The 17,407-nt window shown below is 45.1% G+C and overlaps 1 protein-coding gene across 3 annotated transcripts in view; it reads left to right on the top strand.

Annotated features, from left to right (window-relative positions):
- Positions 1-17,407, top strand: part of plxdc1 (plexin domain containing 1) — a 238,696-nt gene that overhangs the window by 93,479 nt on the left and 127,810 nt on the right. For 2 of the 3 annotated variants that reach the window (XM_073828566.1, XM_073828565.1), the window contains exon 5: positions 5,858-5,980. The exons of the other annotated variant lie outside the window; for it this stretch is intronic. In XM_073828566.1, the coding sequence (XP_073684667.1) occupies positions 5,858-5,980 (123 nt within the window). The remainder of the gene's footprint in view (positions 1-5,857; positions 5,981-17,407) is intronic. 3 annotated transcript variants of the gene reach the window in all.

Below are 17,407 nucleotides of genomic sequence, written 5' to 3'. Positions count from 1 at the left end.
AAAAAAAAACTTTTTGTACTTAAGTACAATAAATATCACATACTTTAAGACTTTTACTCAAGTAATATTCTAAACGGCGACTTCAACTTCTACCAAAGTAATTTTCTGGTAAGATATTTGTACTTTTACTTATTTGTGGCTTTCAGGTACTTTATACACCACTGCCTATGAGCAGTGCAGAGCCACTGTTTTAAGACAAAAGGTTCACAGCCTGCTTACAAAAAAAGGAGTGATAAAGTGAGACCCTCCAAGCAAGCTGGAAAGGGGGGTTTACAGCTGCTATTGTGTGGTGCCCAAGAAAGATGGGAGACTCTGTCATATTCTGGACCTGAGGCTCATCAACACTGAAGTAGATCCTGGCACAAATCCATCCTGATGACTGGTTTACATCTATTGATCTGAAGGATGCATAGTTCCAATATATACAGATTGTGACCTGAGATTCTCGTTCAAGGGCACAGCATACCAGTATTCAGTTCTCCCATTTGGGCTGGCTTTAGCCCCGTGCACATTCTTGAAGTGCATAGATGCAGCTCTTCCCCCTTAAAGAGCAAGTGGTATGCACATTTTAAATTATCTGAATGACTGATTTTGGCCCATCCAAGAGATGTGCTTATCAGTCATATGGATATGGATACGTTTGAGGAGCAGAATTCCTCACACAGAATGGAGGCTGCATCCCTAATTTTGAGACTGCTTTGGGAAGATGAAGGTGGATCTGTTTGGGACAGAACACAGACTGCCCAATGTTTTTTTTTTTTTTTTTTGCTGTTTCACTTTCAGCTATCAGGATTTGCTCCATTAGGCAGTTGTGGCCTAAGGGTTAGCGAGTCGGACTTGTAACCCAAAGGTTGCGGCTTTGAGTCTCAGGTCTGGCAGGAATTGTAGGTGGGGGAAGTGAATGTACAGCACTCTCTCCACCATCAATACCATGACTATTGGTATCAAAGTGAGTCCCTTGAGCAAAGCATCAAACCCACAACTGCTCCCTGGGTGCTGCAGCATTGGCTGTCCACTGCTGCGGGTGTGTGCACTTGGATGGTTAAATGAACACAAATTGGCCACACGTTAAGTCCTTTCCTTTTCCTTTCTTTTCCTCTGGCATCACGCTGGCTGAGAGATTTTGCCTCTGGTATTATGCATAATCGGAGAGGAGAGGGCGTCAGTGATCCTCATTTCCCCAAACTGGCCGAATCAACCTTGGCTTCTGGAACTCAAGAAGATGCTAGTGGCTCCCCCTTGGTGGAAAATTCCATTCAGGAAGGGCCTGCTGTCTCAAGCAGATGGCTCGGTATGGTACCCCAGCCAGGAGCTGTGGAGCCTTCACATGTGGCTATTTCAAGAGGAGCTAAGCGCACTACCTTCCCGTGTGGTTGACACAATCACGTCTCATGCACCAATTACTAGGTAGTTGTACGCACTTTAATGGGGAGTGTTTGTGAAATGGTGCTGTGATGAAGATATTGACCCGGTAAGCTGTGCTGTGTCAGATTTTCTGCAGCACTGGGTAAATAATGGGAGCCTACCATCAAGGCTAACGTTTTACATGGCCGCTATTGCTTCATTACGTTCCCCGATTGAAGGGCAATCAATTGGAAAGCATACTTTGGTGGTCAGGTTTAGCACTGGTTCTGAAGCTCTCTCTTTACCCCTGTTTGAGCCCTTGGGATCTGTTGCTATGAGGCAGCTCTCCCTTAAATCTGCTGTGTTTCTTGCCCTTGCCTCAGCTAAGTGCATTGGAGATTTGCACGCACTCTCAGTGGATGAGGTTTTTATTCGCTTTGGACCCAGTGACTGCAGGGTTATTCTCCAGCCCAGACTTGGCTACGTGCCTAAATCTGATTCTATCCCCTTTAAGGCGCAGGTCATTTCTTTGCCTGCTGAGGTTCAGAGCGCCATTTGTCCTGTTACTTTGAGGATCTATATCAACCGCTCGCCATCTTTTGACAGTCTACCAGCTATTTGATACGGGATTTAGGATGTATTTTTTTAAGCTGTCTGGTCCTTTCTGATTACTTTGGCCAGGTTTTATAAGTTTGATGTGCCGTGCTTGCCGTTTCAAGTGTTTCCAGTGAGTCTCAATAGGATATGCAAATTCAGTATAGCTGAGCTAAGACACTTATTGGTCTAGCTCTGCCTTAGCTATGGGCTTCCCTAGTGGTGTTACTATCATTTGGAAATTATATGTTGTTCTACCCCATGCTTGGTGTAGTCTTGGTGTTGCCTGATTTTACCACCATCAAAAGTCCATCACCATCATCTTTCACCATCAAAGGTTGTGCGTTGAGGGCTACTGCCTTTTCATGGGCCTGGTCTAAGGCATGTCTGTTTGGGATATATGCTTTGCAGCTGGCTAGTCTTCACAGAATACCTTCCCCAGGTTTTACAAAGTTACTGCCTGCGAGCTTATCAATATGTTTATGCTGTTTGCACAAGTAGCGACAATTGGCCAGTTTATTGGACTGTTGTTGTCCTATAAGGTTTTAGGATATTGGAGAAGAGGAAGAGTTCCTAAAGTGATTCTCACAATGAGCACATTTACATTCATTCTTCCCAAGCTGATAACTCACAAATATCAGCTTATTAAAATAACCAGGTTTCCCCGTTTGCATGCATATCAGTAACCTGACAGTGCAAGTAAGCTGCGTTTACATGATTTTTTTAATAAATCAGGTTATTTCCCTTTAGGGACGTCAAAATATAATAATTTGCATATCTGACACCTAGTATTCCATATGTTTGTCAGTTGTGATGTTAAATAAAGCTTGAAACATGTCATTGTGAAACTTAGCAGTGTTTTGACTGAATCACTTCTACTTTTGCTGCACGAGATGAGAACACCATTTTATCATTTTCATGTCATGAAAAAGTCTGCCTTTCTTTACTGCAAAGCGTTTGCTCTTTCTAGATGCACTTACATCTGCACTATCAATGTGTTTCTGTCACGTATCACACATGCACACTTCAATAAGCTGACAGAAAGCAGGTTATTGTGTTTACATGCCGCCCAAAATCGGGGTAAGAGGCAAAAAACTACCGGTGCTGACTGGTTTATGCTTACGCTGATTATGACTTTACTCCGGTAAAATTTTGGGCCACTCATCTTGGCAGAATTGTTGTAAATTAGCCACATTAGAAGGTTTTCGAGCATGAACAGCCTTTTTAAGGTCATGCCACAGCATCTTAATAGGATTCAGGTCAGGACTTTGACTAGGCCATTCCAAAGTCTTCATTTTGTTTTCCTTCAGCCATTCAGAGGTGGATTTGCTGGTGTGTTTTGGATCATTGTCCTGCTGCAGAACTCAAGTTCACTTCAGCTTGAGGTCACAAACAGATGGCCGAAACTTGCTTATCACAGCAAGTCTTCCAGGTCCAGAAGCAACAAAACAGCCCCAGACCATCACACTACCACCACCATATTTTACTGTTGGTATGATGTTCTTTTTCTGAAATGCTGTGTTACTTTTACGCCAGATATAATGGGACACACACCTTCCAAAAAGTTCAACTTTTGTCTCGTCAGTCCACAGAGTATTTTCCCAAAATTCTTGGGGATCATCAATATGTGTTCTGGCAAAATTAAGACGAGCCTTTATGTTCTTTTTGCTCAGCAGCGGTTTTCGTCTTGGAACTCTGCCATGCATGCCATTTTTGCCCAGTCTCTTTCTTATGGTGGAGTCATGAACACTGACCTTAACTGAGGCAAGAGAGGTCTGCAGTTCTTTAGATGTTGTTGTGTGGTCTTTTGTGACCTCTTCGGATGAGTCATCGCTGCGCTCTTGGGGTAATTTTGGTCAGCCGGCCACTCCTGGGAAGGTTCATCACTGTTCCATGTTTTCACCATTTGTGGATAATGGCTCTCACTGTGGTTCCCAAAGCTTTAGAAATGGCTTTATAACCTTTTCCAGACTGATAGATCTCAATTACTTTATTTCTCATTTGTTCCTGAATTTCTTTGGATCTCAACATGATGTGTAGTTTTTGAGGATCTTTTGGTCTACTTCACTTTGTCAGGCAGGTCCTATTTAAGTGATTTCTTGATTGCAAACAGGTGTGGCAGTAATCAGGCCTGGGTGTGACTAGAGAAACTGAATTTTTTCACACAGGGCCATGTAGGTTTGGATTTTTTTCCCCTTCATTTAAAAACTGCATTTTGTGTGTAATCTTTGATTAATATTTAATTTAGTTTGATGATCTGAAACATTAAAGTGTGACAAACATGCAAAAAAAAAAAAAAAAAAAAAAAAAAATCATGAAGGGGGCCAACACTTTTTCACACCACTGTATAATAATTTTTTGTTGCTTATAAGCAATTTATCTCACATGATAACCACAATGTGCAGTGTGTGTGTGTGTGTGTGTGTGTGTGTGTGTGTGTGTAGTAGAGAGAGAGAGAGAGAGAGAGAGAGAGAGAGAGAGAGAGAGAGTAGAAGAGAGAGGAAATAATGTATGTCCATCAGATTAATTAGAGTTGCATGAGAAGAAGAGAGACAGATGGAATCAAATACAGCATTTTGCATACTGTAAACAGATTCCCTGGTAGAGACTGACAAATTACTTAATCTGAAAAGGTCAACTAACATCATGGCCGTGTCATACCTTAATCACACCTTTTAAAAAACACACTAAATAGATACTATTACAAACATTATGGATTTGATGTCAATTATGTAAGTTAGTTAATTAGTGGATTTTCTAATGTGCCAACTGTATTTTGCATTACTATAAAAACTTTAATTCACCAACAAGGGTGATTTGAAACGTATCTTGTATTGTTTGCTATTGAATTAACTGATAGTTGAAAGTTGAAAATTGAAAATTAAAAGAAGATCATACTGTTGTGTTTTAATAATTAAACCAAATGCTCTCATTACATTCTACAAAGATGTTGCATTTTAAAACAGTGATTAGGTAGACTGAATGATTACGTGAATGAGAACAGGTTTTGAATGATTGTCTAATTTGATAAGTGTGATCAAGCTAGATTTTTTTAGTTTTAAAAATGTATGCATTTCATGTGAAAATAGTTCAGAAGTAAATGCTAAAATTGTTTCAAATCAGTCGGATGTAGATGAACACCTATACACAGATGTTAGTCTTTTGATTTCATTACCATCTATACAAAAAGGGCAATTTAGTAATATTTTAGTTAATGTAAACATGGACCGTGTAATATATACTGCAGTGTATTCTTAACAGTAGAGATGTTTTATTTTTGTTTTGTAAAGAAAAGTGATATAAAACATTGTATAATGCTATCTGTTGTTATTGTTTTTGTTAGTGTTTTGTTGTTAGTGACCTAAGTATTGAGAAATTAGTTGTTAATAATTGTAACAATTTTGAAAAGTTTGTAAATGTGTGCAAATTGGCACGTGGATAGATATAATTTTGATCTTGGTTTTGGAAAAATAATAATTGGAATGGAATGGAGTGGAGTGGAGTGAATAATAATACAATGTGAAAGGCGTTGTAATTGAATGGGTTTTGTGCCAAAGCAAGGGAAAATTATTTAGCCTACCTAGACTGCTGCTGTGCTCACTGTGTGAAGAGTTTTGAAAAAGCAACTTAAGAATTGAGAATGAGTCTTAGCAAATGTAAAAAAAAAAAAAAAAAAAAAAAAAAACACATAATAATAATAATTTCAAACAACTTTTGTTACATGTTTCATATTAAACAAATAACTTGTTCTACCTAGTATGCAATAATAGTGCACAAAATATAATAATATCTTTAAAAAAGTGCACAAAAATATAATATCTTAATTAAAATAGCCCTTTTATAAAATACAACTAAAACAAAATAGCCTGTTTGGGGGCAAGTGTTGTATCTTATGCTTAAACTCTTAATATTTTTATAGGGTTTATTTTCACTGGAGAGATAACACACCGCATGCTGACAGCGACGCAGTATATTGCGCCACTCATGGCAAACTTCGACCCCAGTTTTTCTAAAAACTCCACTGTGCGGTATCTGGACAATGGTGAGTTTAGTTAGTGCATCACAAATCAAAATATGTTGAAAATGGTTTAGCAAATATGCGGATTGTGCTACGGTGCAAGTATGGCAAGGAAATGAGATGTGAATCTAAATGCAGAAGTTTACTTTTTACAATTTACAAACAAAACAAGAATCCAAGAACATGCAATGAAGGAACAGGAAATGCAATAACTTTGCACATGATAAAGAGACAATACTGGACACTGAACTAAGGAAAATTATATAAATATATAATAAACAGGTATAAATAAACATATACATTAGAAAACTAAAAAAAAGACACAAATTAGCTAATTAGAAACAAATTAGCATATGATTACATAGAAAACATGACAAGGCAAGGCAAGTCACCTTTATTTATATAGCGCTTTTTACAGTACAATTGTGTCAAAGCAGCTTCACAGTATTAAACAGGAAAACAGTGTGTCGATAATGCAAAAGGACAATAGTAAACAGTCAATTTTCGTTTTTAAAGTCAGTTCATCATTGATTTAGTCATGTCATTGTCCAAGAGCTCAGTTCAGTTCAAACAATATATGTGCAATCAAGTTGACGTTATTGCCGGAAATTAAGTGTCCCCCAAATAAGCAAGCCAATGGCGACAGTGGCAAGGAAGCAAAATTCCATTGATGACAGGAATGGATAAAAAAAAAAAAAAAAAAAACTTGGGAGAAACCAGGTTCAGTCAGGGGGCAAGTTCTCTTCTGGCCAGACAAAATGCCTCGGGTTTCGTATGAAACCTTAGTTCCTCGAGGGAATGAGACGCTGCGTCGGAACGCTTTGGGAACGCCCCCAGCGTGACCACGCTCTGATCATGTGTATAATCCGTCCAATAGGAGAAGCGCGTGCGACGTCACGGACGGGGTGACGTCAGGAACCAGGAAGCTATAAAGCACGTGCGGTGAATGCAGCCAGCAGCTTCTGCCACCAGGAGCGCTGCAGGGATGCCGGAATTGTGGTAGGCGACGCAGCGTCTCATTCCCTCGAGGAACTAGGGTTTCATACAAAACCCGAGGCGTTCCCCTTCGGGAACGTCGAGCTGCGTCGGAACGCTTTGGGAACGATATACCCATGCCGCCAGAATTCCAAAGCCCTGCTCTGTAGTGAAGCAGGAGGAAAGGAAAAAGGGCGAAAGTAGCCCGAGTCAAACGAGCGGCCTCAGCCCACTCGTGAAAGGGCGAAAGTAGCCCATGGTAATTGCTGCTATCCAAGCAGGAAAGTGCGGCCTCAGCCGTCTTATAAAAGGGGCGAAAGTAGCCCGAGTGAAACGAGCGGCCTCAGCCCAATCGTGAAAGGGCGAAAGTAGCCCATGGTAATTACTGCTACTCAGCAGGAAAGTGCGGCCTCAGCCGTCTTATAAAAGGGCGAAAGTAGCCCGAGTGAGACGAGCGGCCTCAGCCCACTCGTGAAAGGGCGAAAGTAGCCCAGGGTAATTGCTGCTATTAAAGCAGGAGGAATGCGGCCTCAGCCGTCTTATAAAAGGGCGAAAGTAGCCCGAGAGAGACGAGACCACTAGAGGTGGGAGCATCCGAAATAAGGGCATGAGAGCCCGGAGTATGTGGAAGGTCTAACTCATAGAACCTCACGAATGTAAGTGGTGTGGACCATCCCGCAGCGTTACAAATATCCTGCAGGGACACCCCTGCTAGGAAAGCCTTAGACGCCGCAATTTTGCGGGTCGAGTGAGCCTTGGCTTCCATCGGTGAGGGAAGGCCAGAGGACTCATAGGAAATGGTAATGGCATCCGAAATCCACCGACTTAATGACTGCTTAGAAGCTGGAAGACCTCTGTTATGGGGGCCGAAGCACACAAATAATTGGTCCGTCTTCCTCCACAGGGCAACTCTGTGGACGTACGTGTCCAGTGCTCGCACTGGACACATACAGTTAAGCTTCTGTTGTCCCGGTTCCTTAAAGGGAGGAGGACAAAAGGCCTGGAGCACTACGGGCCGTGGTACTACTGAGGGCACCTTGGGTACGTAACCCGATTTAGGGTGCAAGAAGGCTTTGACTAACCCGGGGGCAAAGTCTAAATAAGAAGGGGCCACCGAAAGGGCCTGTAGGTCACTGACTCTCTTAAGAGAGGAGATAGCCAAGAGAAAGGCTGTTTTAAAGGACAAGAGTCTGTTCGAGATTTCCTCAATCGGCTCGAAAGGCGGATTGCACAGAGCCTGAAGTACCACAGCCAGGTCCCACGTGGGGACGCGAGAGCGCACCGGGGGCCTCAGCCTCAGCGCACCGCGGAGGAAACGTGACACCAGGGGAAGTCTCCCGAGGGAGGTAGCACCGAAGGGAGCATGGAAAGCATCTATGGCCGCCAAGTAGCCCTTCAGCGTAGAGTGTGCATTACCGGCCGTAAGGCGGGCTTGCAAAAAGTCCAGCACTGAACCTACTGGGCAGTGAACTGGGTCCAACTGGCGCTGATTGCACCAAAGGACAAACATATTCCACTTCCCGGTGTACAATTTCCTCGTAGAGGGAGCTCTGGATTGGAGGATGGTCTCAACAACCTCGGTTGAGAGACCGGAAGCTAGGAGATGTGCCCCCTCAGGGGCCACACTCGTAACTTCCACAACTCCGGGCGGGGGTGCAGAAGATCTCTCCTGACGGGAATTTCCCATGGAGGGCCGTCTAGGAGAGAAATCAGGTCTGAGAACCATACTCGACCTGGCCAGCACGGGGACACTAGTAGTAGGCGAATTCCGTCCTGGCGCACTCTCTCCAGAACTCCCGGGAGCAGAGCGATCGGGGGAAAGGCGTACAGACGAAGCCTCGGCCACGTCTGTACCATAGCGTCCAGTCCCAGGGGAGCTGGATGACTGAGGGAGAACCAGAGGGGACAATGCGTGGTCTCCTGGCTCGCAAAGAGATCTACTTGGGCCTTGCCAAATTTGCTCCATATGATTTCCACCACCTCGGGATGGAGTCTCCATTCCCAGGGCCTCAGCCCCTGCCTCGACAGGACGTCCGCTCCCACATTGAGATGTCCAGGTATGTAAACTGCTTTTAGTGAGAGGAGTTTTCCCTGGGACCACACAAGGATCTGGTGTGCCAGCTTGTACAAGGGGCGCGACCGCAGACCTCCTTGGTTGATATAGGCGACCACCGCTGTGTTGTCGGTGTAAACCAGCACATGGTGATCTTTTAGGTCTGGGAGGAAGTGTTTCAAAGCTAGAAACACGGCCAGCATTTCCAGGCGATTGATGTGCCACATCAATTGGCATCCACTCCACAGACCTTGGGCTGAGCGGCCACTCATGACCGCTCCCCAGCCGATGAGGGAAGCGTCCGTCGTAAGTGTGACACGACGACAAGGAGCCCCCAGCATCGGACCTTGAGACAGGAACCAAGGTTTCCTCCACATGTCTAAGGCACGAAGGCAGCGCCGCGTGACCTTGATCATACGGAGTGGGTTGCCCCTCGGGGAAAACCCCTTGGTCCTGAGCCACCACTGTAGAGGTCTCATGTACAGTAGGCCAAAAGGAATCACGTTGGACGCAGCTGCCATGAGACCTAGCAGAACTTGAAACTGCTTCACAGTGAGTGACCGGCCTATCTTGACTCTCTCGACTGCGTTGAGAATCGACTTTATACGAGCGGGAGTCATATGAGCCCGCATCGTGGTCGAATCCCAAACTACTCCTAGATAAGTGGTTCTCTGAGCTGGAGAAAGAACACTTTTCTTGGAATTTAGTCTTAACCCCAGAGCTTTCATGTGGGCAAGAACGACATCTCGATGTCGAACTGCCGTTTCTCTGGACTGGGCCAGTATAAGCCAGTCGTCTATGTAGTTCAGTATGCGGATGCCCTGGAGTCGCAAAGGAGCCAGCGCCGCATCCACACACTTGGTGAAAGTTCGGGGTGAGAGTGCTAGACCGAAGGGAAGGACCCTGTATTGGTAAGCTTTGCCCCCAAAAGCGAACCTGAGGAACTTCCTGTGTTGTGGAAGGATGGAGACATGAAAATAGGCATCCTTGAGATCTATGGTCACAAACCAGTCCTCGGACTTGATTTGAGACACAACCTGCTTGACAGTAAGCATTTTGAACTGAGGTCTCAGTACTGCACGATTGAGCAGTCTGAGATCTAGAATAGGACGCAGTCCTCCATCCTTTGTCGAGGACTTCCTCGCCTGAAGGACGGCCCTCAGGTCGCCCTTCGGTTTAGAAGCCCCCGACTTGGAGCGCTTACTGGACCCCCGATCTCTCTGTGGGGGGGCCCCGAGTAGCAACGCTCTGCTTCTGCTCTTCGCGGTACGAGGAGTGGGTACTCGTGTGGGGCTGCTCCCGTCCAGCAGCCCCAGAGCTTGAGCGGCGAGGAAGATATCTCTGGAACGCCGCCACTTGCTGTCGTGACTGTCTGAACCTGTCGACGGCGGAGGGAACCGCGTCGCCAAACAGGCCAGACGGTGTGAGCGGGGCGTCAAGAAGATAGACCCTGTCGCGGTCTTTAATATTCGACAGGGTCAGCCAGAGATGTCTCTCTGCGACCACCATGGCTGCCATAGACCGCCCAATGGCACGGGCGGTCTCTTTGGTGGCTCGCAGAGCGAGGTCAGCAGTACGATGCAGCTCGCTGACGTCGACTGCTGCCCCGTCCTCGCCTTCATCAAACTCTTTCAGCAGGTCGGCTTGATACGCCTGCAAGCTCCAGCCTGACCTGCTGCGGAGTACCCCTTCCCCAGCAACGCTGATGTAGCTCTTAGCGGTTTGCTGGGGAGTGCCGAGGCCCTAAGGGACGATGCTGAGCTAGGGGACAGATAGCTCAAGAGCGTCTGCTCCACCTGTGGCATCGCCCCGTAACCGTGTTCACGAGCCCCGACCACATTACAATAGATGGCGGCGGAAGGGGAGTGAACACGTGCCGAGAATGGTTTTGTCCACGATCTCGACACCTCGGTGTGGAGATCGGGAAAGAACGGCAGGCCTCGGCGTGGAGGTGTAACTTTGGGACGCAGAAAGCGTTCATCAAGCTTTGTCGCCGCTTTCTGCTCCCCAGTCACAACGTCCGGCCAACTGATGTTGAGTTTGGCAACGGCACGAGTGACCACCTCCACTAACTCCTCGTACTCAACGGGCTGGGTGGGCGGGGGACCAGCCTCCTCGACCGCTTCCGTTTCCTCCTCCTCAGAGGAAGAAAGACGGAGGGATGAGTGCCCCTCCTGGAGGGAAGAAACCGCAGAACGGGCTTCCAGACCAGAAAGGGGCAAGGATCTGCCAGAGGAGGCTGGAGAAAGGGGCTCGCCCGTCTCCACACTCACTAGCAGATCCATCTGCGATCCCCACGAATGCAAGCGCCGCTCTGCCTCAGCAGAGGCGGGACCTGATCCGTGGGGAACGCTGGTGATGGCTCCTTCCTCGAAAAGAGCCCTCCGGGAGCAAAGCGTGCGGAGAGGAAGCCGCAAACAATGCACACAGTCAGCCTCCTCAAAGGCTGACTGGGCATGCCTCGCCCCCAAACAAACAACACAAAGCGAGTGTGTGTCCTCTGCCGTGATGTATCTAGGGCAGGGAGGAACACACTGCTTAAACTGCTTGTTTTCACCCATTTTAACTTTTTTTTTTTTTGCTTTTCCTAATATAACTCAGTGCTCAAATAAAAGTAGAGCAAACTGGCTCTGAAAAACAGCACTGAGGGACAGACAATACACAGAGCGCGACTGAAGGACAGAAGCTGCCGGCTGCATTCACCGCACGTGCTTTATAGCTTCCTGGTTCCTGACGTCACCCCGTCCGTGACGTCGCACGCGCTTCTCCTATTGGACGGATTATACACGTGATCAGAGCGTGGTCACGCTGGGGGCGTTCCCAAAGCGTTCCGACGCAGCTCGACGTTCCCGAAGGGGAACCAGCAGCTTTTTTATTCCAGGCTGCAATATAGTCAGATTGTGCAGAGGACTCATTTGGTTCTCGTGGTCTTGCACCAATGGTCGCCTAGGTGACAGGGTCTTCACAGGGAATCTGTCTCTAGGGCTCATCTAGTTGTCATGGTCTCTGCTGACATTGGCTATAGGTCATCTCTAGGTGCCGATCCACCATGTGGACTGGATACAAGTACACTGGGTGTTATGTTTTCCAGGTTCGGGGATTAATGCAGCCTAACTATCCTTTAACGGATCTGAATAATAGAAATGTGTTAGTGTGTTACGTGTAAGCCAGGTTAAAGAGATGGGTCTAGATTTAAACTGAGTGTGTCTGCCTCTGGAATGACGCTAGGTAGATTGTTCCAGAGCTTGGGCACTAAATAGGAAAAGGATCTGCCGCCCGCGGTTGATAATAGTGATATCAGTATTGGATAGCCTTACACAGGGCTATGTAAGACAGCATCATACAGGGCACCACTAAATGTAGTGATTTTAGGGATAGAGTAGCACCACTAGTGTAATGGTTATGTGCTTAAATATTAATATTTAGCTTTGGTCATACTGTTTTACGGGGCACCAGCCAGAAATTTCACCTTGACAGTCATAAAAAAAAAAAACCATAGAAGACTGAATAAATAAGATTTACAAAACTCTGAGAAAGTTGTAGTCTGACTAATCTGAAGGATTTGTGAAATATTAACTTTTTGAGATCCTTTCAAAGTCAAGTCAAAGTCAACTTTATTGTCAATTCTGCCACATGTAAAGGACATACAGAGAATTGAAATTGCGTTACTCTCAGACCCATTGTGCATACAAATAACATTAATACAAAAGTAACATTAAATACAAACAGTAACATTAAATACAAAGGTAGAATTTAAAAAAATACAAATAAATACAAATAAACATATAATATATAAAATGAAAAATACAATATACAAGTAAGGGCACATGGTAGAGAGTGCAAACCATGTAAACAATATAGTGCAACAGACCTTATAAGTGTGTAAAAGTGTCAGAGCAGTCTTGTAACTGTCTTATGAGCAGTGTGAGGTAGTTGGCAGACAAATGCTGTACAAAGTGACTGGTGCAGGTCAGTGTGTGTGTGTGTGTGTGTGTGTGTACCTGGTATTCATCACGTTGTGGGGACCAAATGTCCCCACAAGGATAGGAATACCAGTAGATTTTGACCTTGTGGGGACATTTCTCAGGTCCCCATGAGGAAACAGGCTTATAAATCATGCACAATGAGTTTTTTTTGATGAAGTAAAAGTGTGCACAATCTCCTGTGAGGGCTAGGTTTAGGTGTAGGGTAGGTGTAGGGCAATAGAAAGTACGGTTTGTACAGTATAAAAACCATTATGCCTATGGAATGTCCCCATAAAACATGTAAACCCAACATGTGTGTGTGTGTGTGTGTGTGTGTGTGTGTGTGTGTGTGTGTGTCAGAGTTCAAAAAGTTTGTGGGGCAGAAGAGGGGAGTGAGGGGAATGGGGGAAGAGTAGGGAGAGAGTTGAGCTTCTTGACAGCCTGATGGGTGAAGCTGTCCTTCAGTCTGCTGGTCCTGGCCTGGAGACTCCGCAGTCTCCTCCCTGATGGCAGCAGGCTGAAGAGGCTTTGCATTGGGTGGGTGGGATCGGCTGCTATGCAGAGGGCTTTTTTGGTGAGACGTGTGCTGTAGATGTCTTGGAGGGAGGGGAGAGGGACACCAATGATCCTCTCAGCTGCTCTGACTATGCTTTGGAGAGTTTTTTTGGCAGGACGCATTGCAGGCTCCAAACCACACAGTGTTGCAGCTCGACAGGATGCTCTCGATGGTTCCTCTGTAGAATGTGTACATGATGGGGGCTGGTGCTCTTGCTCTTCTTAGTTTGCGGAGGAAGTAGAGACGCTGCTGTGCTTTCTTGGCCAGTGCAGTGGTATTGTTTGTCCAGGAGAGATCCTCAGTGATGTGCACACCCAGGAACTTGGTGCTGCTCACTCTCTCCACAGACGCACCATTGATGGTCAGAGGAGCATGCTGAGTGTGCACTCTCCTGAAGTCAACAACAATCTCCTTCGTCTTCTCCACATTCAGAGAGAGATTGTTGTCTCCTCACCACGTGGCCAGGCGGCTCACCTCGCTTCTGTAGTGTGTCTCATCCCTGTTGCTAATGAGACTCACCACAGTCTTGTCATCCGCAAACTTAATGAAGAGGTTGGAGCTGTGTGACGGTGTGCAGTCGTGGGTCAGCAGAGTGAAGAGGAGGGGGCTCAACACACATCCCTGTGTTTAGAATGATAGTGCTGGATGTGTTACTGCCGACCCGTACTGCATGTGGTCTTCCTGTGAGGAAATCCAACAGCCAGTTACACAGTGAGGTGTTGAGCCCCAGCTGGACCAGTTTTTGAGTGAGCTGTTGTGGTATGATAGTGTTAAATGCTGAACTGAAGTCTAAGAACAGCATTCAGACATATGAGTCTTTTTTGTCCAGATGTGTGAGTGCAGAGTGGAGTGCAGTGGAGATGGTGTCATCAGTCGAGCGGTTGGGCCGATACGCAAACTGGAAGGGGTCCAGTGAGGGGGGAAGGACAGACTTAATGTGCTGCATAACTAGCCGTTCAAAGCACTTCATGAGGATGGGGGTAAGTGCGACACACTGGCCACACTTGTATCTGCTTACGAACCGGTTTGGTGACTTTAACAAGCAGTCTGTAAAAGGGCCTTAGCATAACAGTGATGTGATCAGAGGCGCCGAGGTGGGGGAGGGGGAAAGCTTTGTAAGCTCCTCTCTGGGTGGTGTAAACATAGTTCAGCATGTTATTTCCCCGCGTTGGAAAGTCAATGTGTTGCTGTATTTTTGGAAACACACTCTTTAAGTCTGCATGATTGAAATCCCCAGCTAGGATGAGAAAAGCATCTGGGTGGGCTGTCTGCTGCTCACTGATGTGCTGATACAGTTCATATAGTGCCTCACTCCTGTTGTTGTTGGAGGTGGGGATGTACACAGCACACAGCAGTATAGCTGTATATTCCCTCGGTAGATAGAATGGCCGGCACTTAATAACCATAAATTCCAACACTGGTGAGCAGTATTTGCAGACTACAACAGCATCGCGGCACCAAGCATCATTGATATAAACACAAAGTCCGCCACCGCGGGTCTTAGCCCCCGTGACGACAAACCTGTCGGCACGATCGCATGTCAGCTGGTTGAGCTGAATGGCGCGGCCCGGGACACTGTCGCTGAGCCATGTTTCCGTGAACACAAACACGACAGTCCTTTACATTCCTTTGAGATGAACGTAGTAGTCAGATGTAGTCCAGTTTGTTGTCTAACGAGTGTACTTTCTCCAGAACAATGGAAGGGATAGCGGGTTTGTGTGGGCTAGCCGCTTGCCTAGCTCGGATACCTCCGCACTTATCCCTCTTCTGCTTTCTCTCACACCGCTTGAGGCGCCTCCATTGTGGGCGAGGTGCAGGAGTGGGGGTCGGTGATTGAGTAGGCCTCCGGAGCAGACCCAGATCATTCAGCTCATCAGCGTCCACATAGTTCAACTTAAAAACGTTGTTTCTGCCGATGTCGAGCAAAAATGTTCGTCTATAAACGTGCTTAAGGGCAGATAAACACGACAAAGGCGTACAAAAACACTGCGACTTACAGGACGAAAAACACGAAAACACTGTTTGGTGGGGAGAGATTATTTTTAACAAAGGGATAGACAAGAATAACTACTACTAATTAGACACAATAAATGGATAGTGCAAAAGGTTGATAAATGCAACCAATTGAGTTGAATGGACATTATCTAATGGAATCATAAAGTGAAGTTTTCTGGAAGTAATAAATTAATCCTTTTCTAGATTCAATCAAATAGTTTGAGCGATTATTTGTTATTAACTGACATCAGTTATATCAAATCTAATGCAAATTACATTAATCATATACTGACAATACACACTAATGCCAACTGTCTCTGGAAAGAGGTTTGGAAAGAGTGATAATTATGTTTCACCTGGGCCATGTTGCAGTGGGAATAAAGGAGTCAGATCTGTTTCACAGTCTTGAACATGAAGTACTGGTGAACAATGAATTCCTGACCACTAAATTCCACATTAATTCCTGCAGGTAAAGGTTCTGAAGTCTGTACAGAAGATCCGGACACTCTGATTCACACCCATGCATTCATATATACAGTATATATCTTAGTAGGTAAGGTTGCATAAATTGTTGTATCACACACAGAATTAAGCATCATTACAAAGGATGTGAAGATGTGTTCTTCCTTTATGGCTTTGGCCACATTGCAAAACTTGTTTCTCCTGTGAGGGGGGACTTATGATTATTCACACTTTGCTAAAAGTAACAGAGAACTAAGCAATTCATGGACAAGGATTACTGCATGTTAAGTTTAACCCTCCACAAGAGGTAGTGTTGTTTATCTTAAAGTACCCCTATTATGGATTTTAAAAAAAATCTCTTTCATGCAATGCGTAACACAGCTCTAAGTGAATAAAACATCCTGCAAAGTTTTAAATCTGAAAGTGCAACATGTATAAAGTTACTGTCTCTCAAAATAAAGAGTCGACTTTGAATCATTGAAACAATCTTTTTTTATTATTTTTTTACTAATTCCAAGCTATTTCATATTGACATCAACATGAAACTTTAGCATATTGCCTGCCCAGACCCAGGAAAACTTTAATCCCCCCTCCCTCAAACAGTGTAGCGGATTCCTGTGTGTAGCACATGTTGAGAATACGCCATGCTCTGCACTGTAAAGGTAAATTAATAGTTGAGCAAACCGTTTGGAAGTTGCTGAGCAAATAAGGCAAAAATAAATACAAATAAGACAATTAAAGTGTTTTTTTCACCTTGCATGCATGTCAGCCTGTTGTTGTGCACTCCTAAAACCAAAATATAAACCTTTCATAATCCATAATAAGGGCACTTTAAGGCAAAAGTCATCCTTTGTTGTCCACAAAAGCCTGAAACTTTACAAATGTGTGGAAAGGTGGTCGTCTCATGGTTTGGCAAGAGAGGACCCAGATGCAGAATGAACAGGGAACAAAGTTTATTAACAGAACTGGGAACACAGAAGGATGAGGCAGGCAGACAGTCCACACAATAGGCCAGGGCACACACGACAGGGGAAACAGGCTGGTCGAGGATGGAGAAACTCCAGACTCAGGAGGAACCACAAGCTTGGCACTGAGGTAGAAACTCTTGAAGGACAAGAATGTCTGTGAGGCCAGAAAAAACAGCGACCAGGGGGAACTCAGGAAACAGGGTGGGAACAAACTCAACCCAACACACAAAGACAAGACAACAAGACGGACTAGAGAAAACACAGTTAAAAAAGGAAAAACTTTGAGCAAAAATTATGACTAGGGGGAATAAAGAAAATAAAGCTGAAAAGGCAAAACAAAAGTAATAAGATGAGTTCTAGAAACAATAAACTAGAATGTGAGAAAACACATTTTTTTAGGGGAGAGAAAGAAAAAAAAAACACTCAGGAACAAAATAAAAACTAGAATCTAGCAAAAGAGAGGAAAAAGACTAAATT

The sequence above is a fragment of the Garra rufa genome, chromosome 22 (assembly GCF_049309525.1).
Source record: "Garra rufa chromosome 22, GarRuf1.0, whole genome shotgun sequence".
Classification (NCBI taxonomy): Eukaryota; Metazoa; Chordata; class Actinopteri; order Cypriniformes; family Cyprinidae; genus Garra; species Garra rufa.
The sequence above is the reverse complement of the archived record's forward strand: the minus strand, read 5'-3'. Positions and strand labels throughout refer to the sequence as shown.